This window comes from Pituophis catenifer, unplaced genomic scaffold, assembly GCF_029215685.1.
Source record: "Pituophis catenifer annectens isolate HBS135680 unplaced genomic scaffold, rPitCat1.0.hap2 SCAF_1, whole genome shotgun sequence".
NCBI lineage: Eukaryota > Metazoa > Chordata > Lepidosauria > Squamata > Colubridae > Pituophis > Pituophis catenifer.
In genome coordinates this window covers 79,671,181-79,695,406 of record NW_027256881.1, presented here as the reverse complement: position 1 = coordinate 79,695,406, position 24,226 = coordinate 79,671,181, and the positions used below count along the sequence as shown (strand labels likewise).

General features: G+C 38.2%; 1 protein-coding gene across 1 annotated transcript in view; it reads right to left on the bottom strand.

Moving 5' to 3' along the window:
* The window catches only part of NOX3 (NADPH oxidase 3), a 34,522-nt gene extending 10,846 nt beyond the window's left edge, over positions 1-23,676 (bottom strand). Inside the window, exons 1-9 of the mRNA XM_070951693.1 lie at positions 23,632-23,676; positions 23,206-23,301; positions 21,702-21,809; positions 19,445-19,529; positions 15,013-15,158; positions 13,834-14,015; positions 12,006-12,135; positions 2,419-2,511; positions 1,092-1,345 (exon numbers count right to left, since the gene is read on the bottom strand). Of these exons, the coding sequence (XP_070807794.1) occupies positions 1,092-1,345; positions 2,419-2,511; positions 12,006-12,135; positions 13,834-14,015; positions 15,013-15,158; positions 19,445-19,529; positions 21,702-21,809; positions 23,206-23,301; positions 23,632-23,676 (1,139 nt within the window). The remainder of the gene's footprint in view (positions 1-1,091; positions 1,346-2,418; positions 2,512-12,005; positions 12,136-13,833; positions 14,016-15,012; positions 15,159-19,444; positions 19,530-21,701; positions 21,810-23,205; positions 23,302-23,631) is intronic.
* Between the last annotated feature and the right edge of the window lie 550 nt (positions 23,677-24,226).

Sequence of the window (24,226 nt, the reverse complement as noted above, 5' to 3'; positions counted from 1 at the left end):
ATAACTATTGCAATTGTAAACTATCTCTAAACAAGGCAGTCTTCAAATGAGATTTCCTATATTTTGGGGACTGAATCCCTAATTCAGCGGATTAAAAATAATATCACTGATGTGACACGTATTAACCAGATTTGGACTTAATTCCTTTGAATCCTACCTGAAGCAAATCTAGGATTAAAAGGCAGATTCATCAATTACGGTAATATTAGCTAACCTGTCTTGTATTTCTCTAGGAATTTAGTCAGGCATCTCTACAACACTTCTCACCAAAGCTTTGAAAAGGGGATACGTGGGCTTGGGCTTTTTCATGCATACAGGCACCCCTTTCATGCAATCTAAAAGCAAGTTTATGAAAACAGGCATCTGATACATTTCCAGATAATGCTGCTTCCAAAGGATCCAAAGGAGATCTATTTATCCAAATTCCACAACATTCTTCCCCCTCCCAAGTTCTCTCTAAATTGTGGGTACAAGTTCATAACAGTTAGGAAAGAGAAATGGTGTTGTGGCAAAATTAGAAATTCTATTGCCATAGAATAATAGACAATGCAGAACAGTATGGTTTTAATATTAGGACATTGCATATTGGGATAAATATTATTTTCAGATAAAATCTCTCTCTCCTCACTCAACATAATAATGAGCTTTGGAGTAAATCTTAGAGAATTTGTGGTTTCTGGGACTGATGGCTTTTTTTTTTTTACCAGACATATTTTCTTTTTCTTTCAGAGTGTTGTGGAAGTGCCTGATTCAATAAGAAAATGAGGTAGAAGGGTCAAAAGAAGAAGTTTAGATTAATAAAATCTGATCCACAGGGAGACTTTGGGCGTGCAGCCTTAAGCAAATTCTTAATGCTTCCCCTTGAATAATGTGATACTTCAAGATGCTTACTTTGGGCTGAATCAGATTCAGGTAAAATTACATGTGAAGTCCTTTTTAAGTACTGCCATTTCAATAATCTTCTATTATCTATTTTTCCTACTAGTAAGATAGTAGATTTGGCTACATTTGCAGTTAGCCTATGAGCTTGGCTTCTTCAGATAATCAAAAATGAACAGCCAAGCCAGTTACATTGCAAAGTATTTCCAGACCTTGGCAGTTTCCAGGGTTCCTTATAAGTTTCTTCGTGGGCTCCAAAGGCCCTGAAAATGGCTTCCGTCCAGTTCCCAACTGATCGTATGTGCACACTAAAGAAGTCGTCTTCAGGAGCTGAAGTGAGGGTGAAAGGATGCCATTCCAGCTGGGAGATTGTAGGGCACTGGAGGAAGATGTACTGCCCAGGCTCCATTTTAAAGCCACGCTTCTTCAACTGAAGCTCTAAGACCCCAGAGGCATGAGACACCACCTAAGCAAAATGGCAACCAACATATGTTAATTATTCTGTTCATTAGCAGGGATTACAGGAAGAGGCAGATAAGATGGCGAAGGGTCATAAGACTGGAAGGACGGTCATTAGGCTACTTGTTTTGATCTCCAACCTTGTCTACCAAGAACATTTATTCATATTTTGTATTGTACTTTATGAACAATAATCTTAACATGGAAAGCACGGATGAATCAGATTACTGAGTGAAAGAAGTAGAAATTATTCTGTTGGTACAAAAGTATTCCTGCTCTTATCTTTATTTGATGGGGCCACCAGATTGGAGTCACCTGAATTCAGACAATTATTAGAGGGTAACAAAGACATCCAGAATATTCTAAACATCCCCACAGTTATTCTGTTCATTGGCAGGTGTAATAGTGGGCATTTGGAATTCTCCAGGCCAGGTTTGATAAGCCAACTCTTTTATCATAGGAAGCGCTACTGCCAGAACCAATGAATTTCATCTAGTATAGTGTTTCTCACCTTAAGTAACCTTAAGAGGTGTGGACTAGCTGGGGAATTCTGGGAGTTGAACTTCGCACCTCTTAAAATTACCAAGGTTGAGAAACACTGATAGAGTAGATTTCATCTAGGATTTCATTATGGAGAACATTTAGTTTAGTTATAATCTGAACGACACCTGTCAATGGGCAGAATACTATTCATGATCTGCAAGCATGATTATATGAACAGAACAATTCATTTAAAATAAAATAAATGTCTTTGTCAATCTCATGAAGTAATATGACTGATCCCTGTGCCTGCACACACATATTCAATTTTTGGAATATTCCTTGTTCTGATCATCTGCTAGAGTTAATTCTAATCAGTTATGAATACGAGTGAGTTGCATTTTGCAAAGTAACAGGACTTAAATGTGTAAATGTCTAGCTATATCATATTTCAGAGTCCATAGTTCTTTACAGTCAAAAACAATAATAATATGAAGTGAATAACAAAATATTCATGAATATAGTAAATAGCATAAATATGTGAATAGGATATAGAATATACACACCAAAATCTATACAAAATATAGCATGAACACACACCTTTGTAACGACAACCTCTTGCTGAAATCTCCATAATCTAATAATTCTTTCACAGATGTGCAATATCACAGGGCCCAAGACCCACTTCCAAGCCTGTTGGGAATCGTATAATAACAATGTTGTGGTTAAAAAGGTCATTTTACAATTTCAGAGGTAAACATCAGCAGATACAACATTATTCCAAACTATCTTTATCTACTGCAGTGTTTCTCAAACTTGGCAACTTTAGGATATGTAGACCAACTCCCAGAATTTCCCAGTCAGCAAGTCCACACATCTTAAAGTTGCCAAGTTTGAGAAACACAGATCTAAGAGGAGATCAATGTAAAACTACTGTATATGCATCCCCATGGAGGTAAGGGGGTCAGGATACCAAGTGTACATCATAATGTACTATTTCATGGATACTCTACCTTTTTTTTTTTTTGCTTCAATACATTACCAGACTGGTATCCCACACATGCAGATATGTCTGTTTACATAACCCCTTTTCTTTTTTGTCCTACATAGTCACATTTTATCATTAAGGGCAGTGAGAGGTGCAGTGGTTAGAATACAGTATTGCAGGCTAATTCTGCTGACTGCTGACTGCCACCAGTTCGGCAGTTCGAGTCTAACCAGCTCAAGGTTGACTCAGCTTTCCATCCTTCTAATGGTCGGTAAAACGAGGACCCAGATTATTGGGGTCAATATGCTGACTCTGTAAACATCTTAGAGAGATCTGTAACGTACTATGAAGCGGTATACATGTCTAAGTGCTGTTGCTATTTCTGTCTCTACCTGTGAATCAATGAAAACTACTGTTGTTGTTTTAACCATTACTTAAAACTCTGATCTTATTCACAAATGACTGAGGGATCAGGAGGCAGATGGGACAAGGATGCTAATGGCAATAAGAAAAGAACAATACAATCCTTGCTAGAAAACAAACAGTGGAAAATCAGGGCAATTCCTCAAAGGTTCAAAAACAACATTTGTGTGGGGACTTCTGGTTTGATGTTGCGGTGAGATCGGACACGTGGAGCAGGGCTCTGCAAACTCACGCTGAATCCTCTTCGTTGGAGGGCCCCCCAAGGGGCTAAAGTCACATCGTAGGGGTGATGGAGAAAGGAAGGGCACCCTGCAGGTCTCGGAGAGCGGCGGCTCTCCAGATGGACCCAGGGATTCCCTCCCATCCAACGCTGAAAAGAAGAGGCAGTCATTATGACTGCCGGGAAGCTGGGGCAGCTGAAGAAACAAAGAAGGTGCTGGAGTGGTGTAGATGAACAGTATTTGGAACTGGGTGAGGTGATTCTTTTTGTGTTTTTTAACTAGAACCTAACCCAAAAGAAAATAAACCCTGGAAAAGAGACTCTTTGAAATGCTTGTCAAAGCAGTGAATAATTACAGAGAGAAAAATTATAGACCTGAAAGAAAAGGAACTAAAGGGAGAGTACAAAATCTTTAAAATATAGAAAGATTGGATTTTTAAACTTTATTGGCAATATTTTGGTAAGGCATTTTAAAATGCTGGAATTATTTGTCTGAATATTGACTATTTGCAAAAAACTGAAATAAATATCTGTCAGATTTTGTGCAACGTTGAAATGTAAGCTGAAGGCGCCATCTACTGGTGAATGAAATATATACTAAACTCCTATAACCTTGGGAAGTACTGATAAGACAAAGGAAAACAAAGTGGAAATAAATAACACCTGGAGGACTGTTGTGCTATCTACTGTTCTATATCTGTCTACTTCATGGTTATTGAAGGTTTAACTGTGAGATTATGGAAGATATCTAAAGAAAGCGACTTTTAAATGCAAGGATCTATGACTGAACTTACAGAATGGACTTAAGGAGACATTTGGAAATCTTCCTGTATTACCTAAATGGAACTAATTGACTAACTGTGGGACCCAAAGAACTATAACTATTGCATTCCCCTGAGGAGCAAAGGATTGAGCCAAGGCTTTCTAAGATGGCTTTCTGAGGTCATAGACAATTGAGACTTTGGGGCAGTGATAGACTACTGACAGGCTATTCAGTAATATTTGGACCTATCAGAATAAGACAAGATGTTGCATCGGGGGAGATGAGTGGATTTCAAAAAGAAATGGTGTTGATGCTCCAAAGTACTTATGATATGTTGATAAAGAACCACAGGGAGATAAAAGACTTAATATATGGCCTTGTGGGGAAATCAGAAAATTTTCAACAAGGGACAATGAATAAAGAACATAAAACCAGGAAATAGAGGAGATAATAGAAAGAGCAGAGGAAAAGACAGAACAGATAAATCAACAAATAAAACAAGAAGAGAAGAAGAAGAAGACAATAAAGACCTATGAATCAAATAAGGGACAATATATATTAAGAGATCAAAAAATGGGTTTGGATAAAAAGAAAGTATTTTTGAAGAGAAGATAGGGGCTTGGGCAGATCTTCCGGAGATAGTAGAAATGGAAGAAATATTTGGGTTAAATAGGAAAGATGTAGACAGAAACAAAGACCCAATGGAGGAGTTTGGGAGGCAAGTCAAAAAACGAATAAGAATTGAAATACTAAAGCGGGCAAGAGATGATGGTTAGAAAGGGAATGCTGTTTAATATAAGATTGGCTTTATTGAGAGCTAGAATAGAGGCAGAAATAAGATCAAGGGAGAATATTAATATACATATTTTATATAATATACTAAAAGTAATAGCTAAATGTAAAGATTAGATGTTGAAAGATGGTATCACTATGTATGTTTAAATAATATTGTGATTGTTATTAGAATGGTGCACAAAAACACTGAACAACTAAACAATGAAGGAACACACTCTAATACAAATATGTATAATAATACCACAATTACACAAGTATGATTAATGTAACAAATATTATTAATATTATTATTTGTTTTTTTTTTTATTTAAAAAGTTTTACAAATACATTTTCTCCCCAGTTCCCCCCCCAAACCCCCCACACCCTCCCTAACCCTCCCCTTTCCCCCCCAGGACTTCCACAGTATAAAATCCTAATTGAAAAATACATTTTATAAAACTTATAAAACTTAAACCCCTCCACCCCCTATATACTGTTAATATCTTCATAAAACTCAATTAATTTAACCCTACATAATACATTCATTCAACGAAATGCTATCTGATATTTCTTAGTTTGGTATTTATTCTGCACATAATCTATCCACTTTTTCCACTCCCATACATAAGTCTCTTGAGTTCGGTCTTTTAGGTATGCTGAGATCTTCGCCATCTCTGCAAGACTGGCCATCTTCAAAGTCCATTCTTCAATGGTGGGCATAGCATCATTTTTCCAATATTGACCTATCAGTAATCTCGCTGCTGTAACCATATACAATATCAACTTTGTTTCACCCAATGTACAACTCTTAACTATACCCAATAAAAATAATTGTGGAGAAAACTGAAGTTTTTTCTTCAAAACATTTTGCATAACCCACCAAATGTTTATCCAAAAAGCCTTCACTTTCTTGCAAGTCCACCAAATATGATAATATGTAGCATCTAAACAATCACATCTCCAGCATTTTGGTTGAACATTAGGATACATACACGATAACTTCTTAGGATCTAGGTGCCACCTATAAAACATTTTATAAAAATTTTCCCTCAAATTCTGCGACTGTGTAAATTTAATATTATTATTTGTTTTTAAATGAATGTTACCCAGATGCCTCACTGTTCATATAATTATATTGATGTATATCAAATAAATAAATAAATAAAATTTTGTATAGCCAAGGACTGCATACTGCCCTGGGGTCAAAAGTTGCTCACACACATACTATACAATAGGAATTACAAACTCACCAACAAAGACATGCATAGATAATTTCAGGTGTGAGAAAGCTTTCTGCAAAGTGTTTGCTTGTAGACAAGCCACATCCATTGATGGGCCTCAATGGACCTTACTATGTTGACTTGACCATAAACCACAAGGAAAGCAATGTTCCACAGTACAAGACTGGTGTGTTCCAGTGTGCTATTTTATTTGGGCACAATGTTCTTGATGTAGCATTGCTTCAGGGCAGTCCATATTAGTTCTTTGCTTAGGATGCTGGGTTGGGGGAAATATTTAAAGGGGAAACTTGCAGAACAGGTATCAGCATTGGCTTTGCTTTAGCAAAGAGCCTTGACAGTTATTCTAATATATTCCCTTTTGTTTGGTTATTTAAAACCTATATTCTCCCTGAGTTCTCTTCAACCCACATATGCATTTCTGAAATGGGCATAACCAATTTAAGGAAGGAAAACTTTTTTTTTCTCTGTGCTTCTATTGAAAAATCAGCAGAGTTTTCTAGTATAATTTATCATCAGTCAGAAATTGACCCAAGAAAGTCCTGTTACACTGAAATAATCTATTTTTATTTAATTGATTAGGCTGTTTAATTGTCAGTGATTACACTCAACCGATCTATGACATTAAGTTGCTTAGATCTCCAAATATGGCAGCTTCATGGTTATATATACTGATCACCCTATTGATCAAAGCTACTTAGCTGACTATATATATCAGCTGGTAATTCTGTTCAGTTCAAAGTACAACAGCTTTGGATAATTAGATATAATAGAATGTGCAGGATTTTTTAAAAAAGATTTTTTTTTAGATGTGCAAGCATGCCTATTCATTTTAAGCATTTCCTATTAATATTTAGAAAAAAGCTTAGGCTAGCATTTTTAGACGGCAAAGAATATGGAAAATCTAATTTCTCCAAATTGCAACCCAATTACACCAAAGAAAATAGATTTAAATTTTAATGTACATATGAACAGAAAGAAATATAATACTGTACAATACAACTGAACCCTAAACAGAATTATTCTCGTCTGTATCAAAAACGAAACAAAACTAGATTAATCATTTATAAACTGCCATTATTTACTCAATTTTCTGTTCTTTCAATTCAGATTTTTCTACTCAGATAAAAAAATAAAGGGATTACGTTTCACTTCTACATTTTTATTATTAATATTTATTAATAGTATTAATAAATTACAGAATATTAATATCCCTTAATATTCTGTTCAATTAATAGAAAGCTACTAGCTCTAAGTTTAACAGAGTGGACTTTTTTAATTAATCAAAATAATTATATAAAATAAAATTGATTACATCTGTTACATATTACCAAAAAGTCATGTGTCCTTTTCGGTATTTTTCATTTCTCTTTCCCTAATATTAATATTGGCTTTCCAAACCATAGCATTGTCACAGAATTAGTTAATAATAATTTTTGATGACCGTTTTCATTAATTATGCTGAAAATTGAACGGTGGCATCCTAATGTAGCTTTGCTCTAGCACAAACTATTTACAGTTTTCACCACACAAGTTATGCAGAAAAGTTTATACAGTTGAGTCTGCTTCACACTAACTGTTTGTTAACTTTTTCTTACCCAACTTAGTGACACTAGATTGGGGCCACCCAACAGGCATGCCGAGGCTGTGTGAGCTACCTGGAAGCACGCTCCCCTATGCAACTCAAGTCCATTTCCTTCAAGAGAAGCAGTGTAAACCACTGTGGGTATTTCATTTCTGCTAATCCCAGATTCTGCTCTCTGGGTATGTGAGCTCAATACTTATAAGAAACAGAATCAATTGAGGAAAAGCAAACACTTGGCTATAATGGGCACAGACATGGATTTCATTTATGTGATGACTCTCTGGATTGAGAAAAAAAAGGTAAGTTGATACAAAACATAGCCAATAGTGAGCAATGCTGGGAAGTATTGTTTGGCAATATCTTGAATGCTGTATGTTGGTTGTTGCTGAACTAGACTATTTAAAGTGGCACCACAGATTCTAAATATGAATCCCATAATAGCAGGAGGCCAGAACCTTTGGCAGATGATCCAAATGAAGATCTCCAGTCCTTTCAGATGGGATCTCCAGACTCTTCCCAGAGTAGGACCATTCATTAGTTTGAAATCATGCTCATGTTGTAATGGCCCAGTTAAATATATCCCATCATGTGGAGTATGGGTAGGAAGTGGAGTTAGAAGTAACTAGGGATCAGTAGTAACGGTGAACCCCACAACTCCACTCTTGAGCCAGTTCCAGAAAGTCCTCAGGATGTCTTGTCTATACCCATTGACAGTCTCTCAGACTCTGAAATACAGCCACCCAGTCCTAAGCGAAGATGTGTGATGATTCAACAACAATCAAGAGCAAAGCTCTGTAGATTGATGAGACTTGCCAAGAAATAACCCTGCAGAAGAGCCAATGTTGAGTAAACTCCCACAGTTTTGTGTACTAGCTGGAGGCTCAGGGTGGCTGATTTATTGGCCTCACTCCCAGGAAGAAAACTCCAAGAACACGGTTTTTAAGTGAATCTGGCTTCCCCATTGATTTTGCTTGTCAAAAGGTTGCAAAAGGTGATTGCATGACCTTGGGAAACAGCAGCAGTCCTAAATATGAACCAGTTGCCAAGCAACTGAATTTTGATCACATGATCATGGGGATGCTACAAAGGTGAAAAATGGTCACAAGTCACTTTTTTCAGTTCCCTTGTAACTTTGAATGGTCACTAAATGAACTGTTGTAAGTCGAGGTCTACTTGTATTCTATATTCCTTCCCACTATTTCTCCTGTCTTGTCCTTTGTCTATGGAGATTCTCAGTCATCCAGGTCATGGTTGTCCCAAAGGTGCTTTTTTCAAGAGGCAACTGGACTTTCTGGCTTTTCTTTGAAGTCATTTCACTTCTCATCCAAGAAGCTTCTTCAGCTCTGACTGGATGGTGGGGAATGAAAGGATTTATAGTCCTTGTAGAAAGCTGGTGATTTGCATTCTTTTAGTGGGTCGTTAAAGTCACCTGAGGTTTAACTGTCTCATCAGGGTCATCTGAGTAGTGCAAATTGGTGTGGAGCCTTCTTGGAACTGTTGAAAGGACTGTGTTTTAGATTGGAGATAGATAGCATATAAATCCTTCCATTTCACACCATCCAGTCAGAGCTGAAGAAGCTTCTTGGACGAGAAACATCTTCAAAGAAAAACCAGAAAGTCCAGTTGCCTCTTGAAAAAAGCACCTTTGGGTCTTGTCCTTTAGTTTTATCACTTCTTGTTTGGATTTCTGATCTTGACCTGTGCCAGGTCTTTTGATTATGTGTACAATTGCTATCTTAAGATATCGGTAAAAAATTCTGCCTGAGTTTTGCTTATCACTGGGTAGGCATCCAGCTTGCTATCTTGTTGGCTGGCAACCAGCAGTATAGGCACAGGGGGAAAAAAAGGAAAATTTAAGAAGTTGAGGAAGGCAAATTTAGCTATCCTTCTCCCCACTGCAAAATTAAGCAAAGTGGCTTACTTTCGGCTCCACAAATTTGTGACTCTGACCACACCTGCTGTTTGTTGATCTGTAAAGTATTTGTTGGAATGTGGTTTCTAACACATTCTACTGAGTGAATGAATGCAGACTCTGGAGGATGCAAAATCACATCCGCTCCTTTGAATTCCCAAGGATGCTCCTTTTTGAATATCTTCTAGATAGGAGGACTGTCAATCACTGTTGGTCCTACGCCTACCATGATGGAGAAATTGTCCACTGGTAGAAGATGTCACTGATAGAAGACAAATTTTTGTCCTAATGACTTGATAAAGAAAAGAAGGAATAATAAGATCATTTTCCCCCTTTTTGTTTATAGTGTCCAGACATAAAAATCACTGCAAAGGATTTTAAAGTATTTTATATCCTCCCTGACCATTCAGCCATGGTCTTTCAGATTGGTTCTTTTGATCCTTAGTGAGCTGCTCTGAAAAGCGCAACCTTTAATATGTCTATTTGTAGGAAATGATTAGCCTTTAATGCCCTGTTGAATGTTCATAGTTATATTCATTATATTTAGGACACATGCCTTTTGCTAGAGTGGCAAGTCATTGATAATGGGATTAAATGATCCCAGGTAGACTCTGATAAAGATTGAGGAAGAGACAAGCTTTACTACTCTAAGAGGTTTAACATCATTAGCAGAAAAGTTTGCTATGGGATAATAACCCTGTTTCATCCATCTTTTAAATGATAGTGAGGAAACAACAGTTTACAATTCCAAATAAAGAGACATTTGATTCCACTCTTTTTGCTGACACTGAATTTCCCAATTCATTGCAGTGAACCTAGGATCTTTTAAGCGTATGGATATTTACCTTATATTTCATGCTACCTATTCGCCTGGAAACAGGCAATTGTAATTTGGTAAAACTTAAATCATGTTACTGTCTTACTTTTAATGTGCATCTTTGTACATTCCCATTTGTGTTATCCAGTTAAAGTAAACTAAAAGAATATCTGCAGCAGTTTGATTGTAATTCCAGATCTTTAGGGTTCCAGGAGGCTGCAGTTAATCTGATTATTTCAGTAGCAGCAGTATAACTAAAAGTGGAGGAGAAAAAGCTACCTTTTTTTTTTGTAACAATAAAACTGCAAAACTGATGGGTAATACATTTTCCTATTTAAAAGAAATCCTAACTCACCCTTTTTTTCAAGCTAGTGGTGCCCGCAGTATGCTACTACCTTCTCTGAAACACCTAGATGCATTCTGTTGATATTTAATTCATTTATTTTTGTCAGTGCAAGCCCAGGAGAAGGCATAACTTCTATTGGGAGACACTAACATAATCAGCATATAAGACCACCAACACTGAAGGATCTTTTCAGTTTTGGATCTTAACTGCAGCACATCCCTCTTTGGGGGGGAGGAGGAAATGACTCAGATGGTGATGAAAACTATTTAAATGCCAATTCAGACTGCTTGTGTCAGCATTATGCTTTCGGTGTTTGATAAGTTTACCAGCTGTTTCATATATCAAATCATCCTAATGGGCATTGATAAAAGAGAGTCACAGTTCATTACTTTCATATAAAGGGTTGGAAGATATAGACAGTATGCAGCCAGAATCACATTTGCAAGCGGGAGATAAATGCAATCATTTCTAGGGCAGAGCCACAATGTCTTATTTAAAGACATCAGGCTGGCAGATAATCTTTAGGATTCAAAATTTAATTTTTTGCTACCTGTCCTTGAATACCAAATTCCTGCTCAAGTTATAAATCGTGGAAGTGGGACCACCGTATGGATTATAATCCTGTTTCTCTTTGGGTTACGTGGGACTCCCTTTGTTTTTCATGTGGTTGCTATCTCATCTTTTGAAGATGAAGTTCAAAGTGTTCTAATGGGATTTGTGTGTATCAGTATGTGTATGTGCTAGATGCATATAGTTCTGATCTGAAGGAGAAAAAATGTTTTGGATCGGTATATGATTCCTGCCATGGACAAGAAGACCTGCAGCAGGGCCTCTTCCAACCCTATTATTCTATGTTTTGGAGCAGGAGTCTCCAACCTTGGCAACTTTAAGACTTGTGGACTTCAACTCCCAGAGTTCCTCAGCCAGCAAAGCTGGTACAAATGAGAGTTGAAGTCCACAAGTCTTAAAGTTGCCAAGGTTGGAGATCTCCTGTTCTGGAGAGTCACGTAACACCTCTCAGCTGTGTAGTTCTTTTCATATGGTTAGGAGCATCTCTACAAGTCTGTAAACTGCATTAATGATTTTTACATTAATATTCATGATATAATTGCAATTCTTACCGAAGGGCCGTTACCCGAAAACTGGGGCAGAGGACACTGAGCTGATCTTTCCCACTCCCAGTAATGATCTTTACAGTAACTCACATTGTGAACCAGCAGACTCTGATTGGTTTGACCACGGATAAGATGACTAGGGGGGAAAAAGAACACAATTAAATAGTATTTTATATTTAAATGTCATTTTTGTTGTGGTCAAAAAGCCCTTCTATAGTTTAAAACATCAGGAACATTTGAGTCAGGCCTATATAAAAATCCTAATCTTTCTAATAGCGTTTTCCCCTTCAATAATATTATATTGTGCTATAGTAGGCATCCTAGATGATGATGATGATGATGATGATGATGATGATGATGATGATGATATCCATTCAGTCGTGTCTGACTCTTGGCAATTCTATGGACCAGGTCTCTCTACTACTTCTAATCTTGCACTACTTCTTTGAGATTTTCTATCTCAAAGGCTCAGGCTCAACCCATCCAAGACCGAGTGGCTGTGGTTTCCGACGTCCCGATATAGTCAATTGACGCCATTGCTGACTATTGGGGGCGAATCACTGGCCCCCATGGAGAGGGCTCGCAACTTGGGTGTCCTCCTGGATTCACGGCTGTCTTTAGAAGAGCATTTGACGGCTGTGACCGGGAGGGTTTTTCATCAGGTTCGCCTGATTCGCCAGTTGCGTCCCTTTCTGGATCGGGACTCTTACACACAGTCACTCATGCCCTCATCATTTCCCGCCTGGAGCACCCGGAGGCTCCAACTGGCGCAGAGTGCGGCCGCGCGGGTTGTTATGGGAGCAACATGGCGCTCCCATGTAACACCTCTCCTGCGCGAGCTGCACTGGCTCCCGGTGGTCTTCCGGGTGCGCTTCAAGGTTTTGGTTACCACCTTTAGAGCGCTCCATGGCTTAGGACCTGGCTACTTACAGGACTGCCTACTACCACAAATAGCCTCCCACCAGCCGGTACGCTCTCATAGAGAGGGGCTCCTCCGGGTGCCATCGGCCAAACAGTGTCGACTGGTGGCCCCCAGGGGGAGGACCTTCTCTGTGGGGGCACCCACTATCTGGAACGAGCTTCCCCCGGAGATATGGAGGATCCTGGATCTGCGCACTTTCCGCCGCGCTCTTAAGACCTTCCTATTCCAGCAAGCTGGCCTGGCCTAACCTTTGTCCCCTTTTCTTTTAAATTGAAAATTTTAAATCTGTTTTTAAATTATTGGGATGTTTTAAATTTGTCTTGGGCTAAATTGTTTAATCTGGTTTTATTTCTGCTTTTAAATTTTGTATTTATGTATTTTATTTTGTGCCTGTTCACCACCCTGAGTCCTTCGGGAGTAAGGTGGTATATAAATCTAATAAAACAAACAAACAAACAAACAAAGTTTTGATGGCATCCAGCCACCATATTCTTTGATGGTGGCTAGGCACATCAAAGCTGACACCAGACATCATATATAATCAAGGGTGGGTTCTACTTACCTTTACTACTGGTTCACAACAGGAGCACGTGCGCGCTTCTGCGCATGCGCAGATCATCAATTATGACATCTGGGTGGGTGGGCGGAGCCTCCCATTGCTTTTACTACTGGTTCTAATGAAACCAGACAGAACTAAGAGCAGCCCACCACTGTATATAATGTGTAATAACGTAGATTAATTTCAGAAGAAAAGAGAGCTGAGATTGATTGGTGGCTGTCCTGGCTTATGTTGAGGTTTGATTTCAGAGCTAGTCTATAACTCCCAGTTGGTCACCTCATAATTTGGACATTCAAAATAATATTTTGCTGTGTGACTATTATATATATATGTATGTATGTATACATACTTACCCCATGCCATGAACTACCAGGCCAGCGAAGAAAACAATGAATAGGTGATGGGTATACCAGAACACCTCATAGAAGGATCTTCTGATGGTTTCAGTAGACGAGGTCATTATCAGAATTAGCGACACAGTGATTAGGAGTCCAGTCACTCCAGCTATGCTTCTCAGGATTTCAGCTAATGTATTCTAAGGGGAAAATGGTTTATAGGAATATTTGATTAATAGTGTAATAAAAATATTAATTTAATTTAATTTTTTTAAAGATCAGACCCGGGGCATTAATATTAAAACCTATTTTCTATTTGATACTAAAAATTTATCAGTAACAAGGGGTGAAATTCCCATATTTTTGTGAAATGGTAAGAGGAAGCAAGACTGTCTTAGCAGTTCCTATTATATTATACTTGGGTATTCTGAAGGAAAGACATGATTCAAACAAGATTTAATGTAGCAGACGCTAACGATGGGGAAAGCATAGCATTATCAAATAAAGGAGTACAGGGTAATATTTATGATATATATGATTCTATATCCCTCCAGAATGAGGAATATAGAATATGCCAGAAGGAAGTAGCATTTCTGTAGCATTTGCAGAATTTCATCGAAGTTGCTTTGGTTATGCTGTATAGTGATTGGATCCATCTGTCTTAAACGCAATCTATTTTCACAGCAATTACAACGAGGACAAATCCTGTAGTTCATATAAATGAATATTTAATTGCTTAAAATGTGTGGCTGCCCATTGGAACTTACTCACTGGTAAGTGAATTTTGGATGACAGCCTAAATTATTTTATTGGCAATAATAACTTGTACATTTGTACTGGTTTTAGAACAATGACAAATGATGAACATGAAAACTATCATGGTATCATCATCTCTCTCCCCTTCACCATCTCAAATCAAAGATATGTCACCCTGGGTTTCAAGAGAATATGGAATAGAAATTATCAACAACTAATATCAGCGGGCAATTCAAAGTCTTTTATTTTGGTATACTTAATACATTACTGATTAATATAGCCTTGCAAAATGACCCTTACTTGATTCCCCTTTTTATGTATTCTTTTTCATTTCTCTGCTCCCAACATTTCTATGTTAATTTGGGATCTGAGTTGGATTGTGTCAACTGTCTGATGAATGAAAGCTAACCAACCACAAGACTAACACCAAAACCAACCTACTGTGTCATAGCTTCTGATGGGGTTCAGGTAGCTTTCATTTGGGTTCCCACCAATGCCAGACAGTTTCTTCCTCAAGTCTCCTGCTTGGTTCGAATGGCTGAGATGAAATTGTTCTATATTGACCAAATGTGCAATGATGTGAATAGCTACAAAAATAGGTTTTAGAAAGTAAAGATTATGATGTGTTATTACTGGAACAAGCCAGACATCAATTTAGGAGGGACTATCTTCCTGCCATAGTCAATCAGTACATCTGATAAAGTTTCCTTTCCTTGACTAAGAGACAACACATAGGTTTATTTGTGATTGCTGAATGGAAGCATTATTCATTTATCCTTGCAATGCAAAATACCACCATGATTTTTCCTGTGCCTAATGTCAGTCCCTATCCTGCCTCTATTACATCTCTTCTTCCAAATGGTATTGCCCTGATTTTGTATATGTATCTGAGTGTGCATGTGAGTGTATACAAGGAAATACACATGGCAGTCATGGTAGGCAAGGCATTGGTTTATTTCTTTGGCTTTGCTGCTTTCCATCTTCAGCATATTATTTGCCAGGAGGGAAAACATTCACCAATACTTTTATTAGTTTTGAGTCGAGCTACTTTTATAATTTATTATTATAAGAGATATTTTATATAAGCTGCAATTACAAGTCATTAGCTTGTATGCAAAGCTATGTTCAGTATGCAAAGAAAGAATGAAGCAAGAGTTAAGTTCTGTTATTTTGTATTACTTTGTGTTATCCTTCGTAAAACACATACAACTGTCATAGAATTAGTATTTGAGAGAGAAAGACTAGGAATTACAACATGTAGGTGTTGGATAGTAGTTAGGCTGGTTTGTTGCTTTCTAATTAACAACTTTACTATTCCCTGTATAATCAATCACTTGCCATTTTACCAGTAGTCCTTGACTTACGACTGTAATGGTACCCACCCATCAAGGTTGTAAATCATGACAGTCATAAAATGGGTCACCCAAGTGCCTGATCTGATTTTACAATATTTTTTGCGGTGTTCATTAAGCAAAACAATGGTCATAAATTGAGGAGTACTTGTACATTGCTGTAAATAGGAGGATCTCATAGGTAGAAGGCTAGAAGATTCACATCTGTTTCCCCAGAAACTTTCTAGAGAAGGGGTCTCCAACCTTGGCAACTTTAAGACTTATGGACTTCAACTCCACAAGTCAAGTCTTGTCTTGACTACTGCAATGCTCTCTACCTAGGGCTGCCCTTGAAAACCACTCGAAGGCTTCAACTGGTGCAGAATGCGGCCGCGCGGGTTGTGATGGGAGTGTCCCGACACTCCCATGTTACACCCCTCCTGCGCGACCTGCATTGGCTACCGGTTGCCCTTTGGGTGAGGTTCAAGGTGCTGTATAAAGCCTTTCATGACCTAGGTCCGGGATATTTGTCGGACCCCCTGCAGCCAGCAACAATCTCCAATCGCCTGGTGCGTTCCCACAGACAGGGCCTCCTCAGGGTGCTGTCGGCCAGACAATGTCGGCTGGCGATCCCCAGGGGGAGAGCTTTCTCTGTGGGCGCACCCACCCTTTGGAACCAACTTTCTTTGGAGCTCCAGATGGCCCCTGACCTTCGCTTGTTCTGCCGTGATTTGAAGACCTGGCTGTTTCGCAGCCTGGACTGATGGGGGAGGGGTTCTTAATAGATTTTAAATTGATTTTAAATTGTTTTAATTTGGACTTTTAATTTTATATTGTTTTAATGAGAAATTGTGCATTTTATTGTTGTGAGCCGCCCTGAGTCCATTGGAGATAGGGCGGCATATAAATCGCATTAAACTAAACTAAACTAAACTAAACTAAACTAAACTAAACTAAACTAAACTAAACTAAACTAAACTAAACTAAACGTACAGTTGCCAAGGTTGGAGACCCCTGTTCTAGAGCTTCACATTCTAGTTCCACCCTTCTGTGTTTTGAAGCAGTGCTTTGATAGCTCTGCTGTCACCATTCTCTCATGTGACATCCTTTCCCTGTCCATGATGTTTTAGAGTGGTCGAAATGCTATAACCTGTGCAGTTTTACTGGTTATTAAAATGGAAAGGATGGACCTGCAGAAAGAGCCAGGTTTTTAAGGCCTTCCTAGGTTCATGGCCATGTGGTATCAGGAGGGATAGTTCTCCAAAGACCCAGCATGTCTCCTGGGTGCCATAACATGACATTCCTTTACTGATGGGACCCATGTCAATCCTGGGTATTTGGGTTCTAAAAGTTTTAATTTAAAATTATGGATAAATAAGGGTGCAGACACCCTTCTGCAACTATCATGGGCTCTTTCTTCCATTGCTTTGGGATATATGCCTCAGGCAAGATTTTTAAATATAAATGGCTTATTCCATATATCAGTCCTTGCTCACACACACACACACACACACACACACACACACACACACACACTCACACACTCACAGACACACACACACACACACACACACACACACACACACACAAATATATTCCTGCTTTATGAATAACTTTAATGCCTAACTTCTTAAACTTAAATTGGAAAGCGCAGCCAATGTAGTTTGGTGCACTTTTACTTTGTTACATGAGAAAACTAAAATAAGTCAAATTAATGGATTTCTATTCCTGGAATGACTTCTTAATTAAGAAAAAGAAATGTGTGCACATTTTTCAGGAATGTATTCATACGATGAAAGCAAATTGATAAATTGCTGTCCATGAAAAAGAAGCATCTCATCGTATCGCTTTGTGGCATATTCTGAATTCCATACTCTTTTGAGGTTTTCAGCAAAACAAAGAACAAAAATTCAGCTCATTGATTCTGGCAGGAATTATGCCATATTAGATTCAAGAAACATCAGCACCTGTTTGGTAAAATGACTGAAACATTCATCTTATTGTTTAAATGTTCCTTATGAGCTGTGAACAAAGAGAGTAAGAGTAGGCAAAGTGGAGTTAAATTAATGCATGTCAGGCATAGAAGATGGGGATAGAAAGAATATTTTCCCCTTAACATTCTTACAAGCTAGGCGTTCTTAACTGAAACTGAATGCAAATGATCCAGAACTGATCAAAGGAAAGACTTGAGATGTTTTTATATATTGCATGATTTTACAAGATGGTGGTGTCATCAGATACAGATACCCACCAATTTACATGGCTTTAAAAAGTTTTGGACAAAATCAAGGAGGATTGGCTTATCAATGGCTTTTAGCCATAGTACAATTTATTCCTTCTTAAGACACCCTCTCCTCATTTTGTTCTATCAACCAGGTCATTAAGCAAGATGCTCATGAAGTGAACATGAGGGAAAGGGAGAGGGAAAGGGGGGAGAGAGAGACACACACACACACACACACACACACACAGAGAGAGAGAGAGACAGACAGACAGACAGCAAAGATCACTCACTGCTGTCTCATTCAGATACAGTTCTCTCATACAGCTACACCAATGTTACTCTCCCTCAGGCATGCATGGTTGTCAGGGATATAAAATTTGGTGATAAATGCATGCATTGGTTAGAAAATGAATTTTTAAAGTTACCATTTATTACCATCATATTTGCAAATGGTTGCTAACCAAGATAGTTGCTAAACAAGGAGTGACTATATATCTTAAACACAGCAGCGAAATCCATTTACCTTCACTACCAGTTCAGGAACGAAAGTGCACGGGAGTGCGTGTGCACCTCTTCTGCGCATGTGCAGATGGTTAAAAAAGGGACGTAATGACATCCCGGAGGGTAGGTGGAGCCTCCCGCCGCCAGCGCTACCGGTTCGGTGAGCCAGATAGAACTGGGGGGATTTCACACCAGCTGCTTAAACACCAGCTGCTAGGGAACAATCATTGAAGAATATTGTTGTCCTGTCTATATTTGTGAATTTCCTGAATATACCTGGTTGGCCATGCTATAATACCAGAACATTAGACAAGATGGATCAAAGGCTTAATGTTCTTTTATACTTGCATTGTCTCTGTGGTACGGTATCTTTGTTGTACTGCATTTACAATAAACTTGTCTTACTTGCTGGAAAATAAAGTAAGTAAAATCTACATGTACACTATACAAAAGGCACAAATATTCCTATTTCAATTAAAGCTAGAAATAGAAATGTAAATAATGGTGGTAATAAGGATTGTATGGGGTTCCCATTTTCAAAGCAAGTGTATTAATTCCAACTCCACTGAAGCTAGGAGAGACTTCAGAAATGGTTTCCATCACAACACAAGTTATTGCCATAGGAAATCCTGTTTGCTAACTCCAAGGATGACAATTTAGTTTAAGTTTTTCCCCCCCAAAGTTAATTTCCACTGATCCACAATAATTGAGCATTGGGAGGTATGTGGAATTACTAAAGCATGCAACTAATATGCTGAATTTGTATGATTCCAGATAGAAACAAGCAATATTGCAGGCAAAATGTTTTCTAACTTACTTGCATTTACAGCTACTCCATAGGCAATTATTTTGTGAAATGTGATGTTTTTATCCAGTTGTCTCCTCAGTATTGTCCTGCGACACTTGATGAAAACAAAGATGTATTTTAAATCATGTTTATTTTATTTACATGACTCTGAGCTTGAATTTAGTAACTGTGATACTCATTCCTCTCCTCTCTCCCATAATACATGAGAAAGAATGAGATTAGATGTTTTTCAATCTAAAATACAGTTTCTGTTCACACAATTATTTAAGCAAAGTACCTAATCCATAATATGAAGTTGACTTAGTCAGGAACTGTAAATGTGGATAAATCACAGTTTATCCATTTTTTTTTGTAATCTGCAGCTGATAAAAATGGAAACAAAAATATACAACCTCTTCAAAAAGACAAAGAGAGAAGAAAGTCCATAGTTTAACAAGGCTCACTTCTTTAGTAACTGATGCTAATATATAGCTTATTATATTTTATATGTGAATGTAGCCTGCAATTCAAGAGGCTGAATATTAAGTTAGTCTTTTAGTTGCATCACCAAAATATAACTTGTCTGCAAAGCAACAGTTTTGTTGGTTAAAATTGTATTGGTAAAATTATAAACCTTTCTATTATGGAAAAAAAAGATTGTACCATGTATTTAATTGATATAAGCTACATCTGTTTTTCTTTAAAACATATTTTAAAAAGCACAGATAGAGCCATATAGAATTGCTACTGCATCACAAGGCAGACAAATATATTTATTCTGCAGTTGTGTTACAAAAGGCTACATTTTTAGCAGTCCATCTTATTTCTAAATGTCTTAAATAATTTCCTATTTGCAGATTTTTTTCCAGAACTCATCCATTTCATAATTAGCACTTCCATTATACTGGCAAATATGCAGTTTCTGCATTACATTGTTTAACCAGTTTGAAATAGGGATCACAGCTTTTTCCAAAGAATTATGTGAATGATAATTGTGAAAGGTTTCTGTGAATTTTCTGCTATACAATTGCCTTAAATCCTAGCACCACAGTCTTTTGTTGTGAACCACAAGAGTTAACTAGGTTGAAGATATGGTGCAAACAAATCCACATGGTCATTATTCATTTGTGCAAATCATCCTATTTCAGGCTTCATTTTATGAATGTTATAAGGTACAATGAAACAATAAATTCAGACAAGATAAAAATCACAATGGATAATTTCCCTGTGACTCTTGTCTGGTGAATTGGCTCTTTTCCATAATGAAAAGTGATAATAATCATATCTAACAGATGCATTCATGCATCTTTTTCTCCTTGTTTCATTCCATCAACAAGCAAGTTATTATGTACTATGTTAATCAAAGTCGATCCAGACTTGTCTTTCCAACAATGCACAAGTTTCTTCCATTTCTGGAACAAATTGAGATCTAAAGGTAACTACGAAAGAAGGGAGACATAATTTTTGCCAATTCTTTTCCCTCTTGGAACTTTATTGTAGTTTCATGATTCATGATTCAATTTCATGATTAAAAACACTGTTTAGTGAATATAGGAAGTTGCCATGGGAAAAAAGACACAGCTGAAACATATCTCTAGTGGGAAGGCCCTCTGGACTAAGCCAGTATTACGCATCAACTCCATTTAACATGTGTTTTGTTAAACTTTTATTTATTGCATTTATTCTTCACTTTCCTCTAAAATAGGGGCATCCCAGCAAAGCTGGCTGGGGAATTCTGGGAGTTGAAGTCCTCCAGGTTTAAAGCTGCCAAGGTTGGAGACCCCTGCTCTAAAAGGCCAAAGGTTAGGAGAGCCTAAATTTTATGCACACAATGATCCCTTTGTGAGATAGTTTGGGCTCAGAGAGAGGATTGGCTCAAAGCCACCTTTTGAGCTCCTCATCCAGATATATTTACTTACCAGCATCTACTTACCAAAATTATTCATTTACAACTAAATCTTACAGATTATCTTCTTCTTGAAGAAGAAGGGGCATTTCTAGTACACAGTCTGGAAGTATGCTAAAATGTTGAACCATGGCAATAAGAGTTAAAAAGACAACATATGGACTATCGCCATCACTAAACATTACTTACAAAAGTCCCAAAAGGTGCTTTTTCCAAGAGGCAACTGGACTTTCTGGTTTTTCTTTGAAGAAGTCTTCAGCTCTTGGATGAGAAACGAAATGTCTTCAAAGAAAAACAAGAAAGTCCAGTTGCCTCTTGGAAAAAGCACCTTTGGGACAACTATGACCTGGATGACTGAGAATCTCCATAGACATTACTTACAAAACTTCCCCGTAGGAAGGAGATGAGGTTCCTGCTGACTGGCAGGAGGATCAGCAAGCAGTTGAAGTTGAGGCAAGTAGCAGAAGCTCTTGCCCATGCAAGTGCAGACTAGGTACAGGAGAACAAAACTTTTACTTAGGTGAAGTTAAGAATTTCACATGCTAAAACAATCAAATCTCTTTTTGTTTATTTCTAAAGGTATAATTCCTAAAATGACCTTGGATGAAATGATTGATATGGTCTAAAGTGAAAGAAAGAGGCAAAGACATTCAGATTTAAATAGCACAGCAACCTTTTTTGAAAAGGTTGGCCAATTATTTGGTATCAGCAAAATATCTTGCAGTCACATTTCTGATCATGCTACCTGGCAACTAAGTTCAGAGATATCAAATAATAAATTATGCTTATGATGGTCAAACAAATAATCCTACTTTAGCAACATTGTGTGAAGGCCTAGCTCTCTGGAGAAGGCTCTAAGGCCGTGATGGCAAACCTATGGCACGAGTGCCCGAAGTGGCACATGGAGCCATGTTGCTTGGCATGTGCAGTGTTGCTCATTCCTCTTCTGGGCTTCTGGTGCACATGTGCACGTGACAATCAGCTGGCCTTTGTGCGTGCAGCAGTGCCAGAAACCGGAAGAGCTGGTCTTCCGTTTTCTGACATGAGCATGCACGCTGGCCAGCTGATCGGCATTTGTGCATGCACAGCAGTAACTGGAAGTACTTTATCCGGTGCGTGCAGGCCCCCTGGGCAGCTCCTCTTTCTGGTTGCGGCCCTGATGAGTGATCCCTTTTCTGCACTTGGTGCCCCCCGTGCATGTGCTCCCTTTTCGGTACTCGGTGCTAAAAAGGTTCACCATCACTGCTCTAAGGTATAAAATAAAGAAAGGAAGAGAGCAACCAGCAGAAAAGGTGGAAGGATTCAGTTACTCAGATTTACTGATATTGTTGGGAGATCTAAAAGTATCACGTTAGGGACAGATCACCACAAAGAAAATCTATTTCTGTTGTTACTAAGAGAATAAGTGGCCTCTGCAGCAAGGGAAGAAGGCAAAAGAGAAAAGGTTCATTTAAAAAGTGAAGTGGGGAATGAAGAGTTTGTAGATAATGGATATAATTTTTTTTAATACCTCACCCCATACCTTATAAGATGCATTGCATGACCCATTAGAAACTTTAAGTGCCAGTTACATAAAGGGAAATAATTTTTTAAAAAAATTTCTTAAGACAATTATTTTGATAAGTCTAGCCCATTGTTTCTTAACTTTGACAACTTTAAGGTATGTGTGGACTTTGACTTCCAAAAGTCCTCAGCCAGCATGCGGAGAGTTGGACAAACAAAGTTACCAAGTTTGAGAAACACTGGTCTAGATAAAGAGATTGGTGCATACAGAAGCAAAGATGAGGTGGAAAGTTGAGCAAATGAAGGGATTGGGTTGGCATAACAAAATAGATGGAGAGCTAAGTAAAAGATCCAGAAGGTATTTCAAAAGAAGTTTACTCACACCCAACATAACCCGTGTGTAGAGGTAGGCGTCCTCGTATTCATACCAGAAGAATGTGTCAATGAACAAGTAGAAGTTCATCCCCAACCACAATAACTAGAATAGAAAAGTTTTCACTAGTTGATTCCAAGTATTTATTTAAGCCCATTGGTTTAGAAATGTCTTCCTTGGTGCTTTGAGAAATTCACAAATGCTATGTGGAAAAAAATAATAATCAGAAAAGCCAGATTCATCTTCTCCGTGGCTTCCTTTTTCTATTTTACAAATCCAGGAGGAGAATAACAGATATCTGGACTGCACTTTGCCACCATAACTTATACGCTATAGAAAACCTGAAAAATGTAGCAAAAATTCAAGAATTCCCCTCCAAACACCAGTGATTTATCAGATTTATCAGATTCAGCAGCTTGATTATGAAATACTTACAACTAGCAGAACTGACAAACTTTCATTCAAAATCCAAATCCCCATCTTTGATTTTCTTTGTTCTGCACTATAGCAGAGATTTGCTATTTCCTTGTAATGCCAACTGAGTCCTCTGGATCTTCCCCGCACTGCATATTCAGCACTACAACTGCAACCTAGGGATACGCTATTCTAATTAAGAGCTTTCTACCAGATGTCAATCTCCAAGGGGAAGAGACTTTGTGATTTGTGAAACGAACAAGCAAGTCATGGAAGATACATCACGTGTATTCTAATCAATGAGGCCTTCCCCTCCCCCAGTCATCTACACAACTGCAAATAACAACTTTAGAGATGCCCTGGAGTTCTTCTTCCAGCTGCAAGCGAAAGGAGTGCAGAGAGAGCTGTGCGGAGTTTTGAAAGGGGGAACTCTGCTTCAGCAAGGCTTTGATCAAAGTGATGCACTGATCAAAGCGGCCCCCTTGCTTGGGGGGGGTTTCTATACATGGCTGCACGTGCTCAGAGGCTCCTTTCCCTTGCATTACAGCAGATGGCTCAGTCAAGCTGGCCGGCTTTGATGTCGAGATATGTGGTGTAGAAGCTAAGCGACTCCATT